This window comes from Daphnia pulex, chromosome 4 (genome assembly GCF_021134715.1).
Source record: "Daphnia pulex isolate KAP4 chromosome 4, ASM2113471v1".
Classification (NCBI taxonomy): Eukaryota; Metazoa; Arthropoda; class Branchiopoda; order Diplostraca; family Daphniidae; genus Daphnia; species Daphnia pulex.
Window position 1 is genome coordinate 3,488,137 of NC_060020.1, and position 11,479 is coordinate 3,499,615.

General features: G+C 41.3%; 2 protein-coding genes across 2 annotated transcripts; one reads left to right on the forward strand and one right to left on the reverse strand.

Annotated features, from left to right (window-relative positions):
* Positions 1-73: 73 nt before the first annotated feature.
* On the forward strand, positions 74-1,070 carry LOC124193197 (adrenodoxin-like protein 1, mitochondrial). The gene is made up of 4 exons (XM_046586905.1): positions 74-238; positions 363-414; positions 542-648; positions 725-1,070. The coding sequence occupies exons 1-4, from the start codon at positions 97-99 to the stop codon at positions 967-969; spliced, it is 546 nt and encodes a 181-aa protein (XP_046442861.1). The 5' UTR covers positions 74-96; the 3' UTR covers positions 970-1,070.
* On the reverse strand, positions 998-11,031 carry LOC124193196 (myophilin-like). Its single transcript, XM_046586904.1, has 8 exons — positions 10,485-11,031; positions 10,131-10,301; positions 8,906-9,060; positions 6,672-6,738; positions 3,760-3,864; positions 3,644-3,676; positions 3,368-3,554; positions 998-1,501 (listed from the first exon to the last, which is right to left on the reverse strand). Exons 2-8 carry the CDS (start codon positions 10,179-10,181, stop codon positions 1,476-1,478), a joined length of 624 nt encoding a protein of 207 aa, XP_046442860.1. The 5' UTR covers positions 10,182-10,301; positions 10,485-11,031; the 3' UTR covers positions 998-1,475.
* Between the last annotated feature and the right edge of the window lie 448 nt (positions 11,032-11,479).

Here is an 11,479-nt window from a genome sequence, read left to right on the forward strand (position 1 = left end):
TAATTATAATTTATTTTAAAATGCATTTCATTTTAGGTATAAATTTAAAAATACTTGAATACGCTTACGGAATCGTTCAATATCGCAATTCACAGCATGGCAGCATCCGTTCGACTTACAACTTGTTTACGATACATTTTCAGGTGGAAATTTAGAAATGAAAGATATTTACATTCCAATGTATCTAGTTTTGTTCAAAAAAACAAATATAACGTCCGAACATTTTCTTTGAGTCCCGGTAAGAATATTTTTCTTGATTGTGTAATGAATTCCTAGTATTAGATAACGTCATTGTGCCGTACTGTCGTTTGCTTCAAAATATTTTTACTAATCCTTTTTATTTTATTTGCTACTTGTTTCAGCTGTGTGGAGCGGGGAATACGAATGGCAGGATCCAAAGTCAGAAGACGAAGTGTAAGGTTCACTGCAATAAAAGTTACTCCATAACAACATTGTGTAAATGTTTGATTAATTATCAAACGATGTCAAAGTTTTCATTTATATTAAGGTCAATTTTTTATTTTTTTTTATTTATTTCTAGTGTAAATATAACCTTCATTGACAAAGAAGGAAAACAGAAGCCAGTCCGGGGGAAGGTGGGTGATAATGTCCTTTACTTGGCTCACCGCTATGGAATCGAGTTGGAAGGTAAACAAATGACCATATTCTGAATGTTGGTTGTAGTTTGCTTATTCATGAGAAAATTTACAACACACCTATTTAGGTGCATGTGAAGCATCATTAGCTTGTTCAACATGCCAGGTTTATGTCCAAGAAGAGTATTATGATAAGCTGTCAGAGGCCAAGGAAGAGGAGGAGGATATGCTGGACATGGCTCCTGGATTGAAGCCTAATTCTCGCCTGGGCTGTCAAATCATCTTGTCACACGATCTTGAAGGCATGGTTCTTAAACTTCCTACCATCACGCGTAATTTTTACGTAGATGGCCATGTTCCACAGCCTCACTGATTTAGATACAAATGTAGCTGCTGCTGTGTACATTAGCGAATGGTGTTGTGTATTATTAGATGTAACTCGCCATATGACAAAAAAATAATGATCAAAACCTTGTGAGGAGTGAAGGCACTTGTTCCATTATGTAATCGGTAAAGCACAATGAACGGCGGAAGAAAGATGAGGGGACAGTTTGCTGCAGAAGAATTGCCAATCTCGGTTGAAGGATGGTGACACAGAGCAAATAATAAAGAATTCAGCAAAGCAGGGAGGAAGAAGAGTAGATTTTTTTTATATCTGCCAATCGATCGGAATGTGTAACACAAAAAAGAAAACAAGTCATATCGACGTCCTTTGAACATATAAAGGCATTACTCGCGCAGAACAAAACAAAAGGGGGGAAATTCAGAAGAAATGCTTGCATGATGAAATCTGCCCAGAAAAATGCGCAACAGGCTGACATTTTCCTCCAGCAGGTGAATTGAGAGCCACTATTTTCCTTTTCTTTTTTCTTTCTCCCTCTAGTGCATTCCGTTGTGAGCGAACTCTGAAATAAGCAAAAGAAAAAACTAGCATTATAGACAAAATATTTTTTTTTTTTTTTACTACGTAAGTCGATTTGTGCAAGACGTGGGACTGGTGGTTGATTAACCGATGCAATCAAACGGAACTCGCACAACAAAAAATTAAAGAGCGTAGACACACGTTTTTGATTCTTTGGGAACAACACGGAAAAAGAAATGGCCAAATATTCCGGTTACTGGTTGGTTGATTTTCGATATGATTACCCCGAAATTTTCCCAAAGTTATCGAACTCTTTTTTAAAGACATCTGCGTCTGGCATGTTATTGGCTCATAGCCTGGGAAATAAGATGGCATTAAAATAGCGGATCGTATTGCGAAAATCCCCAAACCGGTTCTATTCAGTAAAGCATCTCGAAAATTCTCAAACATCGATGTACACTGTTGTTTGGCGAGAATAGAAAGGAATTATATTAAGTATGCATAATCCCATTTCAACGCCATTTCGAGCAACTTTTTACGTTCAGCCCGACAAAGCACAGTCTGGAGGAGGGGAAAAAAAAGTGTTCTTATTCAATACATAGTATAAATACAAAAGATAGCTTTGTTGTCCAGTGTTGAATGTAACCCGGAACTCGTTTGAAATAACGTTTTAGCCCATCAATCGTAAAGAGAATTGCTTGCCAGCGTAGGAAAAAAAAGACATCAGTTTCCATTATTTACATGTAGAATCGATGCAAACCAAACACAACAACAAAAAGTTGATTTGGCAAGTTTTTCTCTCTAGCTCGAATCTCTCTTGTGTTCGTCACAAAGTTGGACATGCTGTGTGTACTAGCTGGCCAGCGTACAGAAGCCAGCCCTTTTAAGGTATTGCTCAGCTAGTGTACGAATCTGTATAAACAAGGCACGGGAGAAAGGGGCAGCAGATTTAACCAAATGTACAGGCGAGGCCATTCAAAAGGCAGAAAAATTCAAAAATATAAAACGAGTTCATTATTATGAAACGATCCAAGCACGGCTCGAATTGGGAAAAGAACTACAGAAGGGAAAAAAAAAAGGCTACGAAGGAGCTCAGCAAGGTCGAGCGCACGCCGGGCTCGTGATTCATCGGTGCGTGGGCGCCTCCGCGCCGTATATATCCTTGTCTTGGAGATCAAAAAAAGCTTAGGGAAGAAAATCCCCATCAAAAAAGGGAGAAAAATAATATCAAGTATTCTAAAAAGAGCTACTAAAGAAGGATGGACGAGGAAAAGATCTCTCTCGTCATTCAACACGACTAGCTGGATGGCGTTTCCTCGACTGCAACTGGGCGGAAAAAGAGGATTGAATCGGATCAATCTAGAATGACATGTGGACACAACAAAAGGGCGCAATCGTCGATGGCCGTAAGAGGAGTGAATCGTGGACATGTCTGAAATGATTAATGGTCGTCTCACACACACACACAAAGCGTTTTCTGTTTTGTTTTTTGTTTTCGCGTTTTGTGTACACGCTCGAGGGGCGTGAGCGCGTGATGGATTCCACATAATGACAGATATTATTAGTCATCAAACAGATTTGGGGAGAGAGAAACGCCGGATCAAACTCTCTTGCTGCTGAACAGCGATAGCTGCTGTTAAGACGCTCGAGTAGTGTGAACTGGCAAGAAGGAAAATGTGTTCAGTCACGCGAAAACCATTATGGGCTCGTCCTCCCAAGCATCAGACGACAGATGCATGACATGGCCCATTAAGACAATGATGCCCACGAATTCCCAATCTCGGATGCCCGATTATTCATGAGATGCAGGCTCACAATTAAAGCGAAAGTTGATATGGGTTACAACATTAAAACAAAACAAAACAAAATATACAGTTTATAAATGATAGAAAAATGAAGGAAATAATACCATCGGGACGGATTTGGCGTGTAGCTCCGTACGGTGTCATGCCGGATTGCGTAGCGCCCTTGTTGCTGCCGTACTGTAAGCCGATGATTTTGTGGCTCTCGGCCAGCTGATCAGCCGAGAACTCTCGCGGGTTCTCGTCGGCCACTTTGACGCCGATCGTCGGTCCATCCCAGTTCTTCTTCTGTGCCTGTTTAATAATCATAAAATCATAATAACAATAGGATAGAGATTGAGATCGGGACGAGAATAAAAAAAGGTGTTGGGTAATAGACATACCATTCCTCCGAGAGCAAAGATGGTATCGACCACCTAAAAAGAACGAAACGGGGAGGCGATAGCAAATAAATTGTAAGTAAATGGCAATTTCAAAAGTCTGAGAGAAAATCTTTTACCATGTAGAGATTCTTGTGCTCGTACAAATCGTTGACTTGAAACAGGTCCTGCGACTTGAGGCCGTAATTCTCGCAGCCCTTGAGGAACAGCTCGACATTTTCCCTCTGTCGAAAACGAGGAGAAAGAAACCAAAGTTGGAATTATTTAATATTTATTTTATTTTCTAGAGAAAAATCCCAAATTGTCTTCAACACGCATCTGCTATCTATACACAGCATCATCCGCATCGAAATTGAGTTATTGGAGGAAGAAGAATTCCAATCGTCTTTTCCAAAGTCATCATAAAACATGTAATTCAGCCCCGGATGATAACGGGGGACTGACTCCATACATTCAACAGTGTAACAAAGATGGAAACCAGTCGACTGGATGTTGTTTTCACACAACTGGAGCAGACAGACCACGCATAGGACTCGGCCATTAGGAGAGCCGTATATATAAGAGAAAGAAAAGGGGGGAACTAGAACGGCTATCCAATTCCAAACATGGTTATACACTGCTAGCGTGTCCACTCGACACGAGCCCAAGCCAAACACGACGGTCGTCTGAAGAACTTGAAAAATAATTTTACAAAAATCCCACATGATTTATGCCATTTTTATTTGGTAATCCAAATCTTTCACCATCTCAGTGGGTGTGCACACTATTTAAAAGTGTATTCTAGACTTGAATCGAAGGCTAGAAGGGTTATTTTTTTTTGTTTTTCAATGTTTACGATAGCCTTGTTTGGTCTCCTCAAATACAGCCGTGAAACTTTTGTGTGTGTGTGTGTGTATATATATCGGAATGGGCCGTTGACCTAGTCTCGTTTTGTTTGAATGGTTACGTAAATATCTTCCAATAGACCGTCGTATAAAAAAGTCTACAGCGATAGACCGACTGCCAAGCTGGCTTCGCTTTCGCCAGTCATCCGAGTCCAGTCCTTGAAGGGAAAACTTTGCAACCTTATAAGGAGCTTGCGGGGATCTGTGTTGGCGGTTTTTAAAAGACAGTGTCAACGTTCCAGCAGTCGCTTTTTTGGCCAAAAAGCTGACGGAATATCACAGCTGGTAGAAAACAGCGATGCCGGCCAAGTTCGGACTTGCGGATGTCGAACAACAACAAACAGCCACCACCACCACACACATCTGCATATAAACACGCCAGGATGGTCGACAGTGTGTAACGAAATCGATTGGACTTCTTTTTTAACTTGGGAGCGTTGCTCTTTGGCTTTCTTGGTGGCTGACCTCAATTTTACAACTCAGTTCTACCTTTCCCTTGGCTGAGCCTTTTCAACCTTTTCTCCTACGTCCCTGTACATTGGAGGGGAGGCCTTCGACTTTCACGTTTTGTGTGCTGGCGCGTCTAAATAAACGAGAGAGGAGAATATAAGAATGAAAAGATTAAAAAAAGGGGGGAAGAACTGGAACGAGTGTGGCGTGATTCACTCCCGTGAAAAGGGGAGAGGACCAACCAGGGCGTAGGTCAAGAGGTCGGTAACCAATAAAATAGCGTGGAAATGTATAAGAAAGAAAGAAAAAAGCTGCTAATCAAACATGGCGTTTTTCTTTTTTTTTTTTTACCCTCGTTGTTTATCTCTGGTCCCTTAGCCTGGAAACACAAAACAAAAATGTGACACGACCTTTCCTGTCTGAAATCAGAGTTCAGCCTTGTTTCCCTAGATGTTCATTCAGGTAAGAGCCACACAACCTTGAGGGACATTACGTAAAGAGATAAGAGAGGCCTCGGATTAATTGTTTTCCTTCCAATCTGCTGAATAAGGCGAACGCTTTGTTGGTATGAATATTCATCAATTACTCGGCAGGCGGAATGAAACGCGATGACTCGTCCAGTTGTTGTTATTATTTTCGGGGTTTTTAGGAAACCAAACACACATAGAGAAATTGGTTATTGGGAGTTCTAGAGGGGCGTTACTTCACTTATATCACGTATATCGAGCTGGTTCGTTTCAACAATTCATTACATTCCCCTATAAGAACACTTTTGAAAAAAAAAAAGAACCTGGACTAAACCTGCTGGAACGGGCCATGCCAGTGACTCACCACTACCAGCACCTCGTCTGCAGCAGCAGCTTAATACAGAAAAAAAAAACATGAATGTTTTTCTTTTTCCACCAAAAAGATCTCTCTTTTGGCAGCAGTCGAGCTGCTGGAGGTCCTCCCCCCACAGCCATCCACAGCTCGGCAGCCAAAGAGGTGCCCCATGTGTCGACCATGTAAGGATTTCGAGGTTTCCTTTTTGTATTGTTCGAGCGAAAAAAAATATCCGAACCTTTTTCGATGGTCGAGTCACGACGACGCCTTTCCTCTCTGCTTATGCTTTAATAGTATCGCTTCCATCTTGGATTTTTTCCCCTTATAAGAGAAAACAAGATTTTCTCTGTCGATCGAAAAAAAAAATAAGAGAGTATCCCCCAAACCATCGATTCGTTCACGAATATCTGCAGCCTCTCTCGGAGATGATGAAATTGATAGGCGACAGAAGAGAACTGTCACAAAAATGACGCATCGACTGTGTCAAACTCCTGCAGGAATGTTAATGCAACAGGTAAAAGACTCGACAATGGTGGGGGAAAAAAATGATTGAAGCAAACTATTTCGAAAAGAGAGAGAATGGGGAAACGGGAAGCTATTTACACGTGTTGTCACAGTTGTCACAACCGTGTCCCCATCGGTTATACAATTCGTTAACAATCCATCACACTCGGCCGTGTATACATCGGATCGGCCGTCTTGTATGGACGTATTATCAACGGTGGGGGGAATTATTATGTGCGACAGGCCAGCGGAACGACACCACTCGATTAACAAAAGAGATAACACGGCCATTTCGACAAAACGCCACCAAATAAGGGATTGAATTGAAATAAACAAAAGAGAAAAAGAGAGAAAGAAAATAAATGTTTTACCTGCTTGAAAGGTGCTTTCATCGTGTTGATCTTCTTGACCGCCCCAGGCTCCAGGGAATTAATCAATCTAGAAATAACCAGAACAATCATTTCGTTAATTACTTTTGTATATCTCATTTTCATTCAAGTTAACATTTCAAAAACTGGTCGAAACCCCCCTACTCAGAAAAGAAAAACTGATAAGACAAAACATCGAAATTCTGTTTTTATGACGTCACTTGTTTCGCTATCTCTTGCGATAAAAACCACTTCCTCTGAAATTACTAAACCAAACCGCATCGTTGATTTCTTGTTAAAGAAGCTAAGGGAGAAATTTTTTTTCGAAAAAGAAAGAAATTATGGACATGAAAATAACCAGTCATGCAGTTATCTCCCACAAATTGGGAGAGAGAAAAAAGCAGTGCGAGGGCGTTTCCTCGGTCTGGGGTTGGATAGACGATGTTATAATCAAGTCAGTCATCAATGACGTCCGCCAGCAAGATGTGTGTATATACACACTATTATACAAACATTCAATTCAAATATTTCCGCTCGAATGAATTGATTCGGACAAACTTTCTGTGGAGCACACAAAAATAGAACAAAATAAAAATATGGTCAATAAAATCGACACTCTATTTCTTTGTCGTTATTCGAGCAATGGGGAAAGAAAAAAAAAGTCGTTCAAAAAAGTTATAGCTCTCATATCATTAAGTTCCGGTGCAGACGATCATTTTATCCCACAAAAGAAATCCAATAAAAATGAATAAAAGAATAGACCCCGAAATACTTATTTCTTTTCTCTCTCTCGGAATGATGGACGAGCTTAGTAGCAGGTAGCTGACAGACGGAGTCTCAGTTCCCCCCCTCCGAAATTCTGTGTTGCCCACAAAAGGACCGCGTGAATTTAAGAGTCGCTCGTGCAGACATTGCAGCACACACACATCTGTTGAGAGAGAGAATCCTAGTTGCACAGTGTCCCCCCGGCCCCTTTACCGCACAACACACCTTGAATTCAGTCGAAACGTCACTGCCGTAGCCTTTTTCTCTTGTGTTATTATTATTTTTATGCGGTAAACTTTAACTAACAATGGCAGCTGCATATGTACGTTTTTATGTATCTACATTTTCCACAAAGAAAGAAAAGAGCCTGTCTATTTAAATAGAAAACAAGGACCCTCTCTCTCTCTCTCTATGTAGTCTGTTCCAAACGAAAGTTAACTAAAGCTTTCTCTTTTAGTGAGCGTTCTTTTTTTTTTCCTCCTCTCTCGTTTCTTCTTTCTCTTTATACACGCCGTTCTTTTGATCGCTCAGGTTGTTGGAATATTTTTTTTTTATTTTACGGGAGAGAGAGGGGAAGATAGGAAATGAGGTTGCATCTCTCCCGCAGGAAAAATTCTCCGACTAAAAAGAAAATGAACGAAAATCTTTGCCATCTACATATAGTTGTCTCTTTACTATTCTTATATCCTATACATCATCATAAAACCTTGTACGGAATGCAAAGAGTTCAATTCCGCTGGATCAACGAGATCGAATCGCTTGAACTGAACGGCCACTAATATTCCAAACTGGTTTTTCCCGATTGACTCTCAGTACTCGATAAAATTGAATGAAAAAAGAACCGCAGATTCGGGATCGCCTAACGGTTTATCCGATCTTGGAAATAACGACACCGTCTTTCCGTTGCAAACTGTACAACTTGTTTTTTTTTTAATAAAAAAAGGGAAGAAGAAATTGAAACAAATAAGGGCAAATGGCAGTGAATTATTGGGTAGAAGAAACGGGCGGTTGGCAGTGATGAGTGCTAACCACTTCTTTCGAGAGAGAGTATCATCATTAGTCAGGTTATGTGTCTACGGTTGAGTCGGCCAAACGAGAAAATGATGGACTCGGCAACTGTCTTACGGCCAGTTATTCATTTTGCCCTTTCGGGCTGCTGCTGCAAACTGCAGCTCATTTACCACCAGGGCGACCACCCGTCGACTTGCTACACGTGTCGTCATTCACCCGCAAGTCGGCAGGTCTTCTTGGTCACGCTGGGCTGATGAACGGAAAGAGAAAGATGAGTTACTCGCCGCCGCCGCCGCCAGCTCGGCACAAGAGAGTCGGGCCGGGGCTTCTCTTTTGCTCGGTCATACGACACCTGATGGATCGGTGGATGCAACTCTCCCTTCACGCTCGACCGCATTCGGCGGATTCCGACAAACGTCTCCCCTCAAAAATAGAAGGGGGGAAAATGATAAAGAACTTACTCGCAAAGAGTGATTCCGTCTTTGAGGACGTGGGCAAAATCCAGCTGATCCCGCAGACCTTCGGATGGCTGAGGATAGTTGAGCTGACGGTCCAAAACGGCTTCCACCCAGTCGAGGGCCTCCCGGGCTCGCTCCAAGCTAAACTTGGCCTGACTCTACTCAAAACAGAAATGAAAAATAGAATTATTTAAAAAAGTATGTGTATCGGAAAAATGTCAAAAAATAAAAATAACCGAGATAAAGCACTGCATCAACGACATGAGGACAAGGAAAGGCTTTGTGGGAGAAACGGCCGATATTATTCCTCCCCTTTTTCCCTTTCAGACATTGATTGACACGGCTGTCGGGCCGACTGTGTGACGCCACAAATTCCCAATTCGATGGTAATTTGTGGTCGGCCTTTTCTTCATTCCTTCGACGCAATCAATCTAATATTCAGGGCTTCTACGTATTTATTCAGTGCCATTGGTCGGGGTTCACTGAGCACAAATTCAATGACCATTAGATAACAGCAAACTTCCAACGCAATCTAATCTTCTTGTCAACATTCCATTATTTGTCAAAATTGAAGGGGTCCTCAGCTCATTCATTAGTGCTCAAATAGGATGCGGGTTGTTACTCCTTAGTGGGTGGGTTTTTTAAAAAGAAGGACGAAAAATGAAACCAGGAATTTGTTTACAACCCTTCGGGGCTCCCATTAAAAGAAAAGGTGTATACTTTCCCAAGTCTGACTATGCGACGGAAAGGAACGTGATTTACGTGCCTAAGAAGAGAGAGGGTGTCACTTTTCCCCTTGAAAAGCCAAAGCATTAAATGTAGTGTACAGTACGATATATACCTGCTGCGAAGCACGCCCCAAGTCACCTAGGGATGGACACACACACACACCAAATCCCATTTAGAAAATGTTTTCCAAGCTACTGCTCACGTTATTTCGCTCTGCAATCCCCCCCCAAAAAACTGCTCACGTCTGCTATTTCACCTGAAACGTTGGGAACCCGATATCGGCCAGTTAAAACACAGACCTCCCTCGCCATAAGGCCTTAAGTATTATCTTTCAGCAATCAATGGACCATGTGTATGGGTTGTTTTTAATATCCAGCCAAAGAAATTGCGTCTCTCTGTGTGTAACGTCCGGTTGACAAACTTCCGTGAACTGACGTCAATAATACAGCCGGGAACTTTCTAGAAGTCTTAGTAGTTAATATAGAAGATGGAACAATACCTTCATCTGACACTCCCGACTTAGTCCGTAAGCTGGTCCATGGTAAGCCATTGTTATTTTGCGTTGTTGGGTAGGATATGAAGTTCAGCTGATAAAACGTCACTGTGTATATTGGCTCTCGACGAAGCCACGAAAGATCAATGTCGACGATCGACAAAGAAATGTGCAAAACTGCAATACAAGAGAAAAACAAAATTGTTGCCACTTGCTAGAAAGACAAGACACAAAAATTTCTCGACGATGCAAAATATTCGACAGACAGAAAGAAAAGAAATGAAAACAAAAATAATAAAAAAAGAGAAAATATTTTTGATAGAAAAACGCCCGCAGCAGCGAGAGGGTCAAGTGTGTTACCTACAGCTCGCCTGAAAGTCGACTGACTGAAACTTCCCGCCGTCCGTCCATACGTACGGGTATTAGGGAATAAAGGAGAGTCATGCCACCACCAGGTTCGGCTGTTCGGCGGTGGTTTTTTTCAACTTCTTCTTCTTCGAGATTTTCCAATCTCTCCTTTACACACACACACGTTTTCTCTTTCTTTATACACATCTTTCCCCCTCTCTCTTGGCTGCTCACGGATCTTATTTTTTATCATGGCTGTACATCACTTTGCTTACAGTGAAAACCACTGACAATAAATATACGACTTTATCCATTCAATAAAAAGAACACCACGTTTTGTGACACTCGACGTCGAATAGTTGCCTTTATTATTAAGGCCTGGAAAACAGATGGCTTCATCATGTGTGGATGACACGTATGGGGACTTTTTGGGCTTTATAATTATAAATCGAGAAGAACTTGTTGGATTAATCCTGAAAATATTTTCGAAAAACATTCTAGAATGTTACTGAACCACGGGTGGTGGGTAGGGACCGAGATCAAACAGGTGGGGTTACGACGACTGGCGTGATGGTCGGGAATATTTGGGGGTTCCTATTTCTACCGTCAGGTAGCGCCACCATAAGTTCCGATTGGTGACACTAATGGAGGGTACTTTGAAAATGGTCTATAACTCACGCTTGCTTTTCTCTAAATGGTTTGACAGTGATAGAAACATTTAAAAAAAAATTATGTTTATTTTTAAGGAGGAAGGAATAAAATAATAGCCTAGCACGGGGATTGGGTATAATCGGTTGATGCATTCACATAGTCAAGTTTGCAATGATAAAGGCTTGGATGAAAATGTATTGCATACCTTTATTTGGACTGTAGGGAACTATTCGCCGTATTTGGTTCATTCTTGATATGACAAATGATACAACGATGCGTCAGAAAAAACGGCATAGTTTAAAGAATGTTTCAAATACTTTATTCAGGTAACAAAGAAACAATAAAACATATTTTCC